At 37.3% G+C, this 18,161-nt stretch overlaps 1 protein-coding gene across 8 annotated transcripts in view; it reads left to right on the forward strand.

The window, feature by feature from the left end:
• Nucleotides 1-18,161, forward strand: part of pum (pumilio) — a 228,671-nt gene that overhangs the window by 133,852 nt on the left and 76,658 nt on the right. The window contains exon 2 of one of the 8 annotated variants that reach the window (XM_064696704.1): nucleotides 1,941-1,952. The exons of the other annotated variants lie outside the window; for them this stretch is intronic. Coding sequence (XP_064552774.1) covers nucleotides 1,941-1,952 — 12 coding nt within the window. The remainder of the gene's footprint in view (nucleotides 1-1,940; nucleotides 1,953-18,161) is intronic. 8 annotated transcript variants of the gene reach the window in all.

Genomic DNA, 18,161 nt, shown 5'->3' on the forward strand with positions numbered 1-18,161 from the left:
TGCAGAGGTCTGCGCCAAAATAAACACAGAAACAAATTACAAACAGAAAATCCCTTTAAAAAATATGTGAAAATTGCACTTTGAAGTTAAAAATAAAAATTACAAAAAATAAAAAAATCAGACCTTTATTTTAATGTAAATTCAAAGCTGAAATAAAATATGTGAAATATTTGTTTTACATTTTAAAAATTGAAATTAAATGAAATGTTAATACAGTCGGCGAGCGGGTGGGAGGATAAAGGAGAAAAAATTGAAAGTTGCAACAAGAACATTTCATTTAATTTAATTTACGCGTTAAATTCAACAATAGTAACAAAAAAGCAAAATACCAGAAATCAAAGGGTTCAAAGGGCGGCAATGCAAGGGCGTGGGTGGTGGGTGGTGTGAGAGGGGGCTGTCTTTCAACGGCAGCAGTGGGGCAACGCGTGGTCAGCGCAATAACTGAGGCATAAGGTATAAATAAATAAATAAAAAAAATGCGACACATGAGCAAAAATATAAAAGAAAAACCAAACTTCGCCCTTTTTTTTTGGTTTATAAAAAATGTAAAAGCTTTGCCTGCATATTTGAAGCGGGCGGCAGAGGCTGGCGCCAAGGATGCGTTCTGGATATGTAAATGATATTTTGTCGAGTGGCCGCCAGTCAAACGCAGGCAATGAAAATGGAAAAGCCCAATGACCAGAAAAACCCCAACAAAGCGCGCCTTCCCTTCCCTGACCTTTGCGGTCAAAAGGCCAGGGGCCAGAAATCTCACTCCTTCTCTCTCTCTCCCTCTCTCTGTGTGATTGTGTGTTTAAGCCGCTTTGCCTGCCTGTCAGCCAATTCGTTGGCTTTGGATCTCCTTCTTGTCTTTTATAGGCATTTTAAATATTTCATATTCCTGTATTTTCGGAATTTTACAAGTCATGAATTTTTTAATAACCCAACGAGAAAAACCGCGCGCGACAATTTTCGGCACACGAAACGCGTCAATATTTATGAGGCTATGCGACACGACCAGCAGTTGACCCCCCTACTCCCTCCCCTCTCTTGACCTGCTCCTCTTCTCGGCCCTGGCCGCGCAGCTTGTTGCCCTGTTTTGGTTTTCTGTGTCGCAGTTGGCCTTTGTTTTTGAAAGAGGCCTCGTGATTTATGAGCAGCGCTTTTGATGCGGATTTTTCGGTTATCCCCTGTGGCTTAACTAGTTTGCCAGGCTCTCGCCGCTCCCCCCCTCCCTCCCCACTCACCACTCGCAAAGAGCCAGAACCGAAGCCTTTGTTTGCCACCCAGAGTCTGTCTATCAACGCGGAACTGTCGACAATGCCAAGCGATTTAATAAGCCTGCCAGCCAAACTCTTTGTGTAACCCGCCTTAAAGTTACACCCCGAAAAGGGCTACAAAAGCGGTTCATAGACTTTGGTTTGTTGTGGATTCCAAGCGAATTCCTTTATACGCAAATTAAGATTGTCCAAAGCAGCTTTATATATCAATTTTGATCCCAAATAATTTTAATTGTAATCTCAAATATCTTTATTTTTCATTAAATGCAATCCCTACTTTACTAAGTTCCCAAACAACAGAGGAACTGCTCAACAGAATTCAATGTAGTGTTTGTTCATGCTTCATGGATACTATCGGAATACTTTCCCTGGCACTCCCAATCTTCAGAAGAGTTGAAAATTGTTTTCCTTCATTTAAAAAATCAGTTTTAATATTGTTTTCTTGAAATTATCTAAAGTTCTTATAAAAAGCATACCCAAGTTCTGCTACTTCCTAAGTTACTCGAGAACTACTCGACAGAATTGAAAGAACCTTTAGTTAATATAATTTATACAATTTAAAGTATTAAAATACACAGTTACATATACAAAATATTGCTCAAGTATTTAAGATTCTATTGATAAGATATTCAATAAATTATTCACATTTCTAACACATTTTTTGTATTTCTCTCTTTGCAGGTAGGTGACAATGTACGTAATTTGTTTAGGCTAGAGAAACAAGATATATACATATATAAATATGTATATATACGGATGCCCCACCCTCTTCCGAATGAACACACGCTTATACAAGAGGAGGTTTTTCTGTTGTTGGTAAACGAGCGCATGAGTTTTCGCACATGGCTCCATATTTTATTTACTAACCAAACGCGTAAAGTGTTCACATTCTGTGTTATATAATAATGGGAATCTGTATTGGTTATTTTACTGTAAACAAATCTCTAGATGGTCATCCGTTTGCGTCATTAGGTCAGAGTGGGGCTAAAGTGTGTGTCCGTGTGTGTGTGTGTGTGTGGAGATATAAACTATTAGAAAACCATTTGCTTGGATAGCGTTTTATTTTAGCTGGCAGCCCATTAAAAACACTCGAAACATATACACAAATTCTCAAATGTGGGCCAAGTTTCTGGCAGGTGAACCAGGCAATATCTAAAGTTGTCTTGGGAATTCATTAGTCACTCGCTCTGATTACCGAAATCAACAGATCGAGCATATATAACTGTGAGGTAGCGTTTATGAATATACATATATATCATTCCTTTTTTATTTTTATTTTATTTTTAACTTAGTCATCAGTTTTTTGTCTATTTTGGCTTGCGTTTATTTTTGGCGAGCTAGTAAATTGTTTAATTTATTAGATCAGACAACGATTAGGTTTTCGCTTTGGGTATTTCATACAAACACATTTTTAATTCATTGAAAATGAATCAGAACTCTTTTCCATTTGCATTGGAAAAAGGGTAGCCAACAAAAAAAGGTCTACCTAAGCCTAACAGAAATTTGCATAATAAATAAATTTAATATCATTTAGTTCAGCTGCAAAAAGCTTACACATACAACTCTTTAAAAATGTATGAAGAATGATTTTGGGGCAATAAAACAAGTTGTTAATTTAATTAGAATATATGCACACACTTTTATTTTGATTTGAATTTGAATTTGGAAACAGGTCTGACAGCTATTGTCTAAGAATTTGTTTGACATTCCTAAATAAATATACTATATAATAATATAAACAATCGAGTGAGTGCGAAACGCATCAAAATGAAATAATTTCGACATTATGACAGCTTTGTATAGTTAAATTAAAATGTCAAACGATTTGAGCAGCGATTATTCAAAGCATTTATTCATTTGCAATGTGGCTTTATCTATTTATCTATAAAAGATATCACATAGAACCCACACAAACGCAGCCCAGCCCGCAAGTCATAAAACAAATTAATTAACTAGCGACTGGTCTAGCCTGCTCGAGCCTAGCCTACTATTCAAGTCCGAAATCGTTATATTCCGATCTGGCTGTCTGTCTGTCTGCATAGCAAGTTCTACCAGTAAGGAAAATGTCAAGATCATAAACTAATCCCAAAACATCAAAAATAAAATAAAAGAAAAAATGTGAATTTTAAATGTGTCACATGGTGGCCTTCAAGCTAATTGAAAGATGAATTTAAGTAGAATTGAATTGAAGAAAGAAGATTGAATGGGAAAGCAAAGAGAATAGTTGAAGTGCGTTAAAATGAATAGAATTTTATTATAAATTGTAGTTTTAGTTGAATTGAAATGGAAAATTGAATTGAAATTTAAAATTGAATTGAAATTGATGTTGAAGCTGAGTTGTAACTGAATTGAATTTGAGTTGAGCTAAAATTGAAAACAGGTAGAAATTTTTTTAAAATAAAAATTGAATTGATCAACATTGATTTGAAACATAGATTGAATTATTTGGATATTAAAATTTAATTGTAATTTAAGTTGAAATGAAATTGATTTGAAATTGAAGTTGAAATTAAGTTGAAACTGAGTTGAAATTGATATGAGATTGAAAACTGATTTTAAATATAGATTGAATTACATTTGTATGGAAAATAGAATTGAACGTTAAAATGATGTTGAAATTGATTTAAAATTGTCATCAAATTAATTTAAAATTGAATTGAAAGCTAAAATTGAATTGATATTTAAGTTGAAGCTGAGTTCAAATTGATTTAAAATTGAAAATTGACAGAAATTGAATTGTTCAATATTAAATTGAAGCATAGATTTAATTACATTTTATGCAAAGGCATCGGTCACTTATTGGTTATTGAGGACTTGAATCGAAAGTAAAATAAATAAGAAAGTGCCTTTGAAAACATATAATTGAATTAAAAAGGCATTGAAATGCAGCATTAAATCTTTGTAAGAGTTTACTATAAAGAAAAATATGAAATATAAAGCATTGAATATGAAAGAAAGTTGTGACAATTGAAAATAATGAAATGATAAAAAGAAAAAAAATGCAAATTGAAAGTGTGATTGAATTGAAGTTGAAAAAATAAGCTGAATAACTGAATAACAGTTAATGAACACATGAAAAGACTTCAATTAAAAAATTGAACAGCCAATTGAAATACAATTCAATAACAATCAAAGCTGATGCGTTAAGTGTTGCAAAACGTGTTAAAACGTTTAAAAGTGTTTTCATAGAGCTGCAAACAATGGAGCTTTTAAGAAACTTCAGTTGCGCCACTCGGTAAATTTATTGTTATAAATTTTAGTTAGTTTAGCAACGTATTTTTTTTTTATTTCTTTTTCTGCTTACTCTTTTTTGTGGCTTTGAATCTAAAAATTTGCTAATTTTGTTGTGAACGTTGTTCGTGCGCAAATCAAATGATTTAATTAAAGTTGCGATCAAAATAAACAACAACAAAATACCAGCAAAAGAAGAAGAGAACGAACTGCAACGAAATATTTCAAACACTTGCTTTGGGCAATCAAACGGAACCGTCCAAGTTTGGTTTTTGGTTATGTTTTTCGTTCGCCAATTGAGCAATTTCCGGTTTCTGGCTGCGGTTTCAGAATACAAAAAAAAAATTGCAAAAAATATAAATGTTAGATTTAAAACGGTTAATGAGCATTAATATTGGCTAATGACTGATTAAAGACATTGTATCGAATTGAAAGATTGACAGCGCATTGAACCAAATGTTTCAACTCAATTTCAGCTCGATTTAAATTTCAAATAAATTGTTATCTGTTTGGCTATTGAAATAATGTGGCTGTTAAAGCTGTGCTTGGACCTGATTTCGTAGGGCCTTGTCAGTTATAAAGCTCCAGAGCTTTATTTCAACTAAAGAACTGATTGAAAACCAGTTTTTTTTTATGTTCCATCCGAATCCGCGGGAAGTTTCAACTCAAGGCATCATTTCTTTTTTTCTTTTGCGAAATGCGTGACAACTCTGTTTTGCAGAGGCGATCAACGCGAAATGTAACCGGTTCCGCGGGCACATGAGAGGCAAGTGGCAAGTGTTGGGTAAGGGGTTAATGTTCTGCAGCAGTACCGTTAATCAAGGCGGTCAACATAACGGTAAAGCCCAGGCAAAGAGTTGCCACTGTTTCGAGTCGTTGTTCTTAACTTTCTTTCTTTTTATTTAAGCCAAGTTCTCTCTTTCTCTCTGTCTCCCTCTTGCTCTCTCTCTTGGCCAATTATTGGCGTTGCACATTTCGCTGTGCCTGACCCAATTCTCTGGACTCTCTTGCTTTACCGTTACTTGGCAATGTTCTCGGCCTGAGTTCTGAGGTTTATTTTTATTTATCTTCCTCTTTTTTTGCTGCTGCTGTTTTTCATGGCTTTGTGCTCTTTGCGGTTGCTGCTGCTGTTGATGCTGCCGTTGATGCTGCTGCTGATGCTGCTGCAAATCTGCTGCTGCTCTTGCTGCCTGTTTGTATTACCTGTTTTGTCGTTTTGTTGTTTTGGTTTTGGTTTAACGCGTTTGACCTTAATACCTTAAGAAAGGCGTCACTTGGGCTTTTTTTCTGCCACAGCGCTTTATATAAATTGTTTTGCTCTGCTTAACCCAAGCTAAACCCCTCTGTCTCTTCCCCCACTCTTTCTCTCTTGCCTGCGCATTTGCTATTTTGACCTGTAGTTAAAGTTAGTGCAAATTGAAACTGCCAGTCAGAGGAGCTTCTCACGCAGCTGACAATCGGTTGGACAGACTCACATTTTGGGAATAAACAAGGCTTTCGAGTGGAGGCTACAACAAGTGAGCCTAAAAAACTGACCTGAAGCTAATGTAGAAGCAAGAGGAAAGTTCATTGACCCTGTAATTAAAAGGAATGCATGATGCAACTTTTAAAGTAGAACTAGATACAAATAATATCAATTGGAAGAAAGAAAAATATTATGGAACATTGATGGAAATTAAATTCATTTATGTTTCCTGCACCGAAGAACATGAAAATAAGAATATTTGTTTTTCCTAAACCCTTGAGTATTACATTCTACATGTACTGTATTTTCTTTTACTTTGGAGTACATTGCATTCCAACTGTGCCTGTGTGTATATTTCTATAAATATTATTCTGATATATCTGCATCTATATCTTTCCTTCTTACTTTCCGGATGGCCCCAGAATCTTCTATCATATATTAAGTTATCTGTAAATATTATTCTGGATATAAGGAACTGCAGACACTTTATATCTTTATCTCTTACTTGACTTGACTCTGTATCGAACTTCGCTAAAATATTCCCGGAGCAGAAGATTATTGAAATGAAAATAATTATACCTTTAATATATTTTGTTTAATCTAATTATCTATCCCTAAAATATTTCCTGATCCAAAGACTATTAAAGCAGTCATTAAAATATTTCTTTAATAATTTTATCTGCTTATATTGAAGGCGTCATTAAATAATTTGTTAAATCTATTTAAATCATATCCATTTTCTAATTATAGACAATTTATATAAGCTATGTTTATAGGTAATAGCTTTTTAGATTCTAATAGAATTTTCTTATTTTCCATCTAAATTATCTTTTGTTTTTGTTTTTGCCTATCTGTTTCATCTCATTATTAGTCACACACATTTCCCGTAGAATTGCCAACAAATCCATTTGACATGTGCCCTAGTAACGCCTCCGCCCCCTTTTCCACTCGTCTAACACCCGTTCCCCCTCCTCTAACAAGCTAAAAACAAATTTATCAAGCAAGTGTCAACAGGCAAAGTGTGAAAAGCGGCGCGACAGCAAACTGAAAAGAAAAACCGAGAAAAGTTGAAAAAGAAAAATGAAAAGCTACACAAAAATAAGTGTCGCTCATTTAACAGACAATATTTCGCGCTGGCCTCTTGGAATTTTCACCAGGTAGAGCTGTGACCCAATGAAGCGCACTCCACTCCACCCTCTCTCTTTCTCTCTCACTCTCTCTGCCGAATGCGGTCAGCTGGTGGGCGTATTAGGCAACTTGTTTTTAGTTTTGGCCAAAGAGATGAACACGGAGGTAGGTTCCGTTTGGTCTGTCGCGACAGTCAATCAGCGGGGCTTTCAGCTGACAGATTGTTGTAGAAATTGTGTTGAAGATGGAAAATTAAGAAAACTACATATATAAAATATTACTTGAATTTGGGTAAATATTTTACTTTATTCAAATAAAATTCAAATCTTTGCCAGTTTTAAATGAGTTTCATTCGACGTGACAATAAAAAACTGGGTTAACATTTGTTTATGTTTATTTTTCTTCTTTCTTGTAATTTATTTTGTTGTGTTGCGGTTTCTTTGCTCTTTTGTTTAGTTTCTTCTTTTTGTTGCTTTCTTCGTGAGCTTTGGCGAAATATGTGAGTCAGGTTTTTATTTATTCGTATTTTTTTGTTTGGCCGCCAGAAACGTGCGGCTAATGAATGATGAGAACTGTGCGAACTAATGAGCAAAGAGTTTTTGAATAGAAGGGTGTTGGCATGTCAAGGAAAGTTTGTGTGTGCGGACTAGCCCAGATTTTCAGGTTAAAATGTGCTGCGAGAAAATAAGAAACTACTCGACTTGAAGCAAATGAAAAGTTTTGAACTGGGGAAATATAAACATTATGGTATGGAACTGTTATCTGTTCAAAATGGAAATACTTGAATGTAAACAATTACCTAATATAAAAAGAAGGCAGAAGCCAAGTTGCATGTGTAAGGAACGCAATGAAATTGAACACAAACGGGCTTAATGTGGAGTTCAACCAAAAAATTAAATAATTTTCTTACTTGCCTGATTGAAAGCAGGCAGAATCTCTATTAGGTAGAACTGGTATCATTTAAAACAAACAAACGGGAAACATTTTGTAGTAGAGATTTTATTTAGTTGCCGGAACAAAGTGGAATCGAAACAAAGAATTTAGAAAGTGGTCAAGTATTTCTAATTTAGAAGTCACCCAATACAAAATGGAGGATGCACGGAAATTTCAGGGGTGTGGAACAAAAAGGAATTGAAACAAATGGACTTATTATAGAGATCGACCAAAATATAAAAAAAATTTCTTACTTACCTAATTGAAGGCAGGCGCAAGCACTAATAAATGTAACTGCATCGAAAGAAATGAGAACAAGTTAAAAAAGAATTTTTCATAGGAATGCAGTTGGAACAAAGTGGAGTGCATTTGGAAAGTGATTAATCATTCCGCAGTGAGAATCTGTCTTATATTAAAAATGAAGAAGAGGTGAATTTGAATTTGTATGGAACGAAATGGGGTAGGAACAAACGAGCTTTCTTGCCTGATTGAAAGCAGGCACAATCCCTACTGAGTGGAACAAAGTTGCTATGGAAAGTGCGTAAAAGTCTATTGCACTTTTTGAGCAAGAAAAATCCCATTACAATCTCCATTAAAAAAGGTCACTCGTTCACTTTTTTGCGAAACTAGATTAGGGTCAATAGTTCGAACCCCCGAAAAAATAGCTGCCAATCACATGAGCTGCCTGTCACTTTAGAAAGGTTTTCCAACACGCATGGAAAGCGCCGAAAAAAACCGCAATGAATATCATTTGGAAAGCAATCAATAAAATTAAGCAAAAAGCGGCAACTAAATGAAAGTCGAGCTGCAACAAGACTCAATGAAAAAAACAGAACGCGCAAAAGCCAAAGTCAATGAACTTGGTCAAGAAAGTCAATGTCCAAGCGAAAGAAAGAAAGGCTCAAAGAACACGGCAAAAAATGTTAATTTGAGACGGGGGCAGGGCAAACATAGTGTAAACACAAGATTGAGGTAAGACCAAAGCGCATAAATTATGCGTTAATTAACACATGAGCGGACCTGACAAACCGCCCAGTCGAAGACGACAACTGAAGATTGTGGCCTGCTTCTTCTGCTTGAACTTGGCACACGCTCTGCAAAGATTACATCATGACACCCTTTTCGTTACTTGCATATATAAAATTTATTCACCTTTTTTCTTTATTTTATTTTTTTTTGCTTTTTCCCCAACGTGAATTTAATTAACAAACTGAGTTACCGTTGTGTCTGCCGCCTCCCTCCAAGCGCCGACTTTGTCCGCTGCTTTGAAAACTTCTTGACTTCCAAAAAAAAAAACTCAGCTTATAAACTTTGCGGCACTTTGCTCCCGCCCCTCTCTTCGCACATCCCTTGCTGCAACGCTCTGCCAGCACCCACAACGAGCTGCTATCATCTTCTTCCTCCGCTGCTTCTTCTTTGTCGTGACTTCTTGAATAGCAATTGACATACAAAATACTTGAAGTACTCGTCCCTCCTCAGTCAGCTACCTACTTTAGCTGGCCGCTCCCCCCCCCTGGACCCCTCTCGAACCCAGTCGACTTGCCAGTTGCCCAATTCGTGTTGTGTCGTGTCTTGTTCCTTACCTGTTTGTTTCTTGCATTGCGTCTTTTGTTTTGTTTTACTTGGAAACAAATTTACAGTTACTGCATTTTGTGTTCTGTTTCAGTTTTCGTTTCGGTTACAGAAACTTGATAGAAAACTTTTGCACAGCAGCGCCACCTTTTGCGACTTTTTAATAGTTTATTGGCCCAACACTCGTGTTATATTTATAGTGTCTGCATATTGGAAACCCATTCAATTGATCTTTTTGCTGGCTGGCAACTCGGCTCTAAGTTGAGCAAAAATCTAAACAAGATTATTCTATTCATATGCACGGAAGGCGATTTAAAGCTAAGACGCAAAATAGTTTTAAGTGTGCTCTAATAGAGCCCCTCTCTAATAGACCCCCTCTCTAATAAAATCTAAGATATTTTGCTGATGCTCAAATGCTTATGTCTAGGGTCAAGTTCAGCACAACAAAACGTGGTCTGATTCGTCTCTTTATTCAGTTTGACTTTTATTTGGAACTAACAAGATTAGTATTCGAATTCGTGTGAATTGATTAAATTTATTGAATTCTATTATTGATTTTAAGCTGTCGTTGATAAATTCGAGTTTAATGAGCTGCTTAATGTGTGTCAATAAAACTTAGAAAAGGAAGACACGGATGTTCTGTGAAACTTATAACTAATTAATACCGGTTCAAAATGAGATAATCATAACATTTACATTTTGTCAAGTGTGTTGAACGGTAACTGTTAATGTGTGTAAAGTTACTCTAATGTTAGTGTTGTAAACAGCTGTAGCCTAACAGCTCGTGTTTCTTAAAGTAAGGGTATTTATGTACTCTGTTATGGAATGCTGTTAGGTTAAAGCTGTTAAGAGAATGTATTTTTTCTATTTTCAAATGATTTTTATCGAGTATATTAGCTGTATAGTGAGCTGGCTGAAGACATCTGCTGTAAACATGAAACTTTTAAGTGGAATCTGTTAATGTGGAGCAGTTTGTTAAGCATAAAATGTTAATGTTAGAGTCGCGCCTTTATGCTCATGTTACTCAAGGAATACAGTTAAGCGCTGTTAAGCTGAACAAATGAAACATTCAATGCTAGCCTGTTAACAAAACATGCATTATGTTAATAACAGCATCTGTTAAGCTCTCCATTTAAATGCAAATGTGTCTCGAAAACTATTAAAGTGTCATAGCTCTCACTGGCACGCCCATTAGTCCCCACACCCTCGTCTCTGCACCTTGTGCATTGTCTCCAGCCCGTCTGGCAGCTTCGCCTGAGGGCGGAACTAGACGTAGAAAAGAGCCGTTGATGATGATAATGGGACAGGGCAGAGCAGCAGCAGCAGCAGCAGAAGAAGCAGAACAAAAGAAGCTTCATAAACGATGCGTCGCCTCGACTTGCCGCATTTTTGATGGATGACATTGATTGATGATGATTAATAATGTTGCATTTTTATTGCTTTTCATCAAGCAAGCGAGTTACCAGGTCCAGGGCAACAAAGTGCGCTAGCTTCTGCTCCCCCGCCCACTCCTATCTGCTGTCTCAGCCACTTTTGGTTGCTTAAATACATTAGCAGCCCCCAACCCCCACCCCCCTTGATACTGGGCCAGTTAATGTGCAGCATCAGCAGGTTAGCATCAGAGCCTCTCTCAGCGCCGGGTCCAGCGCTTACTTTGTATTCATGTGACGCTCGAATGCATCGCAAACTCATCAACTTGACGCCCAGCCGCAGCGACACGCCCCCCAAACAAACATTCGCCATGCGCCCAACCCTCCCCCCTCGTACCCTCTCCGTTTTTTGACACTCCACTGTTTCATCAGACGTTGCCTTTCCCCCAACTTTACGCCCTGCACATGTTACACGCATATTCGCTCAATTAAAAAGCATAAAATTACATTTTCGCTTAAATAAACTTTGCCTCCCTCTCTACACCCCTCACCCGTTGGTCGTGTCTAGTGTTTTATTTTCCCTGTTCCCTGTTTTCAGCGCTTCCTTTCTCTCTCTTCTCACTTCTGTCTGCGTCTATCAGTCAACCCTCAGCAGCTGCGGCAGCTACTTCTAATTTCTCTGCCTCGCGTCCTTTGTCCTTGCCAGACTTTAAATACACTTTACACTCATTGTTTGGCATTTGTTCCATTCCGTTGTTCCTCGGTTATGAACATTAACATTATTGCGCTCATCATTTTTGCGCCTTTGCATTTTTCCCTTCTCGCGTTTATTCTTTATTTTTCTCGGCATTTTTGTTGCTGTTTGCTTTCTCTTTTCTTATTGAATTGAAAGCCACTTTTGGTATGCGGAGTCGAGGTTCAGTGAGCCGTGCAGTGGAAAATTGTTGGCAGGCACTCAGTTAAAGGTAAATGCTGTAAGGACGATAGTGAGTGATTTATGTGGGAGAAGTATAGATAGAGGGAGGAAGAGCGGGAAGGAGGGAGAAGCTTCGTTTATTAGCTGAAATAGTCTGTAGAGATGCGAACCGGAATGTGCAAGAAAATGTTAGCTGACGCTGTTAAAGTAAGATCTTGAAATATTGCTGTTAAAGTTGGGCTGTTTAACGGAATCTGAATAATTGTGACTCAAATTTGAACTACTTAAGTTCCAACTATCGTCATACAAGCATGATATCGATATCACAACTATCCTTATTTGCATTTAGAGTCGCAAAGGAAGTTAGCAGAATCTTCTCGTAGAGTCTTACGCCACTTTAAAGTTTCCCCCTGCGCGCCGTTCAACTTATCGAAAGCACAGCTAAAACTAAATAAGTATCAACTATCTTCTAGGGTTGCAACCCACCAAATCGCAGACAGCAACAGTGCTGACTCTAATACAAATTCTTAACTTAGCTCGCTTGCGGCTTCGTTTAACTTAAAGTTTCTCCCCGTTCTAGTGAATTCTATCAATAGCAGAGCTCTTACGATTACTAAGGCTTGCTTATAAAGCTGGAATACAACAAATCAAACACTTAAATGAATATTTCCTAAAACTAAACACTTGTTAAGCTCATTTGGGGTTTCTGTTAGCTTAAGGTTTCTCCCTTCTCAAATTAGCGCATTTCACATAGAGGAATCACTTGCTGGTAGCGTAACCACTTGATAAGACTAACGAAATGTTTTGCGGTCGACAGTTTTGCGCTTTATTTTAGACAGCTTCTTTCACAGCTAACCGCAAACAATTCACTTGGCAACTGCACCCCGCTCACTCCTGGAATCCTAAGCCCTTGCCCTGATAAATGTGAGAATATAAATTTCATGGGCTTAATTTAATATTTATATAAAAAGTGAGGTTTATAATATAATGAAATGATGGGCGGGCGGACAGCACATGTCCTTACAGCGATATAACAAGCAGGTGGAAGAGAAAGAGAAGCAACAACAAGGGGAAGGCAAATTAAACCCTAATTACAATGCAAAATAACTATAAAAAGGCGACATGTGTCCCATTGTCCTAATTACATTTTCAAATCCTTAAAGCCCAGCCCTTAAGTATGCTAATAATTTCAACTTTGAAGGACATACTGAAAGAGCGAGAAAGTGAGAGAGAGACTGGGCGAGTGAGAGAGACAGCAAGGGCAACTAAAAATTTGCGGGACACACACAATTTGCTGCCATAGTCACATATGAATTTTTAAGTGCAAACATAATAAGCAGCTTAATGAACACAACATTCGCAGACCTTATCGACTCTGGCTAAGGGGCGCGCAGGGGTACAGGAAGGGGCAGAAAAGAGAGAGAGCGCGTGGGACTCCATTGAAGAGCACACGTGCCGCTCGCACTTTGGCTGTACCGCTCCTTTATGTAAGAGGGCGAAGGGAGGCAGGTGAAGGGGTTCGGACTGGGAAAGCAGAAGCAACCCTTTTTTGCATGCAAAGCTTGTGTCATGAATTTAACACGTGTCTATGTGTGTGTGTGTGTGTGTGTGTGTGCACAAACTTCATTACCAGGGACAGCATCTGGATGGGGGCCAATTTGGAGCGGGCTATGGGTTGCGCTCGTGCAGCTGCCATGTGATATATTTATTTAGCAGCTCTTAAGTTTTGTCACGCACGGTGATTCCTTTTAAGGTATATATATATTCGTGATCAGCATCAACTGTGCTAGATTGGTATTTTTGGTATATTTGAGTAAATTTTATTTTATATTTTAGTATATATCTCTGAACAAACAACTATATCTTATGGTTCTCATAGGCTCATGATCGTTTAAAAATTAACTTTTTCAAGATGTGTTAACCAAAATTCGTAAGTTTTATGCTTCTTATAAATGAGCAAAATCGTATCAGCATTTGACTTTATGGGAATAATAGGTTAAGTTTATTCTATAAACAACTTCTTTGTTTTACAAGTTTAACAGGACTCAGCGCTTATGAGCTTTACTTTGTTTTCAAGAAAGTATTAATCTTAATATTAACCGAATATTGACCATATCGGAAAGCTGTGTACAGTGAAAGCTCCCAAAACGAAGAACTTACATAAATGTAAAGCTCCAATAATCCGACAAATTTCGTATAATTTCCGTTTGTCTTTCCATACAAAACGACCAGACTTCTCCCATAACGGGACCAACATACCTTGACAGTGGCTGTTCGTTTAACGGAGCTTTTACTGTAGTTTGTTTAATAATACGAACGATATCCCACATTTGTGCGAGGGTATTTGATTTGCGGCTTTCCTTTCAACCCTTTTGCAAAATCTGCTAGAAGTCATCATCTGCAACATCATTATCGGCATCATCATAATCGTTAACACTTTAAGGCAACTGTTGTTGTTCTTGTTGCTGCTTTTGTTCTTTCTCTCCCTTCTTATCAGCTGCCGTTCTGCCTGTCGCCCGTCTGTCCATCAGAGCTGAGCGAAAAACCACAAAGAACTGTCAAAGTCGTCGTCCTCAGCGGCAAACATCATACTCATCAGCATTGTGATCATCATCATGAACATCGTCAGCTTGATTATTATTTGCCGTTGCTGTTGTTGTTGTTTGTGTTATTGTTGTTGCTGCTGCCTGTTGTCATATCATTCGGCTTGTGGCTGGGTTGTCCTTTGTTGCTTTGTCGTCCTTGCGTGTCATCGTCTGCCGCAGCGCCCGTTATTTGTTTGTTGTTGTTATTTTATGCTCCCACAATTTGCATTTTAATTATTTAAGAGAATTTTGATTAAAATATATATATATATATATTTATATACAATGCGCTGGCTGGCAACATTGTTGCTAGTTGTTGTTGTTGCTGTTGTTGCCTTAACCGAGTGCAAGCATATCAGTTAAGCGAGCGACTTTGTTGCAGATGAATTGGGCTGAAAATAAAAATTAGCTCCACGAAAAATACTTGAATGAAAAATTATAAAAAAGTCTATCCTTAATATTGATATACTCTGAAAGTTATTCTTCTTAAAACTGCTACATACGAATAGTGTATAGATATATATCGGAGAAAAATGCATCTAAAATATTGTTTAACACTAAAAATGAGTGTTTGGAAACTGTAAAATCCTCTTAAATGTATATTAAAATTATTTCTGTCTAGAATTTGATATATATCCATTAGTTTCCCTGTATTATAAAGGCTGTAACAACTTTGTATCTTAACCTCGTGCTGAACTGACTGGATATTACACATTTTTTGAATAAATTTTCCTCGACTCTTTCTCATCTGCCATCTGTTGTTTTTGTTGTTGTTTGTCTGGCGGAATCCTTTTGCTTTTCACGGTATCGCTCCTCTAAGCCGAGTTGGCAACGTTTGAAGGATTAAACCGAACGCTAAGCTGCCTTTTTCATTTGTGTTTTTTCTTTTTCTGATCTTGTTTCCCGCTCCCGGCTCGCCCCGCCCTCTCATGCTTATTGGATACTCTCATCAAATGGCGGCTGGAAAAGAAATTTTCATGAAAAGTGTTGAAAAACGCGCGAAACCGCTAGCTTGCAGCTAATTAGAAATGAATGGAAAGCGGAAGGGACAGCGATGTAAGGAGAGTGGAGAGGGGGATGTTTCTACATTTCACACGCAAAAACAATTTATGAGGGGACGCATTATTCAAAGTGACAGCAAAGTGGCGGCAGCTCCCCTTGGACTACCTGTCAAATGTTGCCCAAAGAACTCGCACAGCTACTTGCGCTGAAGGACAGCGGTGTGAGTCAGGGGGGGGTTAGATACAGCGCGCTGTTGCTGCCACAAATTTTAGTTCTACTTGCCCCCCCGTCCCCCTGCCCCGCGTGTGTACAGCGTAAAAGCACAAGCAATAAACATTTTTATAGCCATAAATTCTTGTACCACTTGTCTATCTATCTGCTCTGCTCCCCCAGCCCCCCTTCCCTTCCCATGCCCCTCGCTCCCGACCTGTTTATTTCTTGATAAATTTTTCATAAATTTTCGTGTTTTTATTGCATTTTTGAACTAACGAAATATTGTTCTCTTTTTCGTAAACTTTTAATATCTAACGTGCGTTTTTTTCTTTTCTCTATTTTTGTTTTTCAGGTAAGTTTCCATTTACAAGCGACCCGAAAGAAAAGCCTCAGCTGTGCCCCTCCGCTGCGCGTCTTTGACTCTACTCAAAACTAAGGCACAAGTATTTTTATCGCAATTGTTGCTGGAACTTGTTCCATTAGCTGATAAACACAACAACAATTTAATGTAGAAACTAGTTTTTAGTCAGCATCCACAAATCTCTGGGCTTTTGTGTTTTTCTTGCAGATTTGTGAATCTTTGACGGACGCGATTTGGTTCGCTTGACGTCAGTCGAGAACTCGTTTAGCACCTAACCCAGTTAAGCCAACCAAATGTTATTCCGTTTGCTACTCCAGCTTTTGTTTCAGTGTCATTTTTAAACTAAAACTTTTAAAAGGCGGTAGCAAAAGTTAATTGACCTCATATCAATTGACATAATATGCATTATCATGAATTGCATTCCACTTAGTCGCTTATTACTTTAACAGAGTTGAAAAAAAATCGTTAAGATAATAAATATATGCGCATTGCCGCAGTTAAAATACCCTGGGAATTAATACATTAATATGGATAACTGACAGACCTTTTTATAAGAACATTTTGTAGAAAATCAAATTCTATTTATTTAATTTTTACAATGAGATTTTATATTCCTTAAGTAAGTTTGTGATTCGAATTGGTGCTCATAGTCCGATCTTTAATAACATTTTATGGGGAACTAAGTACGTATCCAAAAAGTAAGGAAGTCTAGTCTCTCTAGGTCATAAGAAATGCATTCAGCTATTAGACTTCATTTGTCTTTAGTGCCAACTAATTTTAAGACTCCTATCGGTGCTTGTAGTCCGATCATTATTAAATTTTGAGTGGCAATCGGAAAAGAATCCAAAAACTCAATAATTCACATACTTCTAGCTCTTATAAAATGTACTTAGTTCGTTCTGCTGATCAAGAATATACATACAAACGATCTCGTAGATGGTAAGACTTTATTATCCTTTAGTGGGAACTAAGTTCGAGGCATCGCTGCCTGTAGTCCGATCTTTGTGAAATTCTTAGTGGGAATTGCTGTAGCTCTTATAAGATGGACTCTACCTTCGTGACGATCAAGAATTTATGCACTTGATGGCCTCATAGATGCTCCCTCCTTCTTCCTGTAACACACACTTAAACAAAGATATCATACCCTTTTTAACCACTCAGCTGTAGGGTAACAAAAAAATAACCAAGAAATGAACTGAACTGAAATAAATAAATAAGCTCAAGTAGCGCAAACCGACAAAACTTGCCTTGAGCTAAATTTAGTTAACAATATGCAGCAATATGATGTGTGTACAGTACTTATTGTATTTATAATTATTATTATTAATTTTTATTTTACTATATTTTTTTTCTTTGTTTTGTTTCGCCATATGCCTTTTTGCTGCTGGCTGCTTTATAAATGGGGCTCTCGGCTCTGTGGTTCTTCAGTTGAAGGCATATTATTAATGTCTAGTTAAGTGAAATGGCGTTTCGTTCTGCACGCTGTCTTTTGGATGCCCTGCGAAAAAAAAAACCAACCCAACCCAGGAGGAGGCAGCCCTCTTCACTCAGTTTTGCCAGCTGCAATATATTTTCTGGCTGTTTTTAGCCTTTTTTTGCGACTTGCTTCTTAATTACTCACTAAACAGTCGAAAGCAAAAGCAAAAGAAAAAATATACGAAAATATATCTAGCTATATCTGAAAGCCACAAAAAATTATAATAAGCAGTCGAGTGGTGCGCAGCATGCCGACTGCGACGTCGACAGCGACTGCGACAGCGACTGCGACTAAAAATATATGGGCGCACACCTGCACGCTGGCAGCGCTGCCAACGTCGGCTGCGTTGAGGTAAAAATGTATTTTTATAATTTGGAAAAATGATTTTTTCCTACGCTTGCGAGCTTGCGGCAAATATTCGGGGTATCTTTAGTTTTGAACGAGAAAAGCAGCATATCAAATATATTTGGCAAGCGAGAAAAATGAAAATATGCATGGAAAGCAATTAACACATTGTTCAAAATAACTAGACGCGAAACATGTATACATATATATCTATATAAATATATAGAGATATAGGTATTTCTTATACACACGTATGTCCACACATGCTTAGCCTGCATTTGGCATGTGTTTGTTTTTTTCCTGC

Source organism: Drosophila montana, unplaced genomic scaffold (assembly GCF_035044405.1).
Source record: "Drosophila montana isolate Dmon_TW-CO22-7 unplaced genomic scaffold, ASM3504440v1 contig_1505_1, whole genome shotgun sequence".
Classification (NCBI taxonomy): domain Eukaryota; kingdom Metazoa; phylum Arthropoda; class Insecta; order Diptera; family Drosophilidae; genus Drosophila; species Drosophila montana.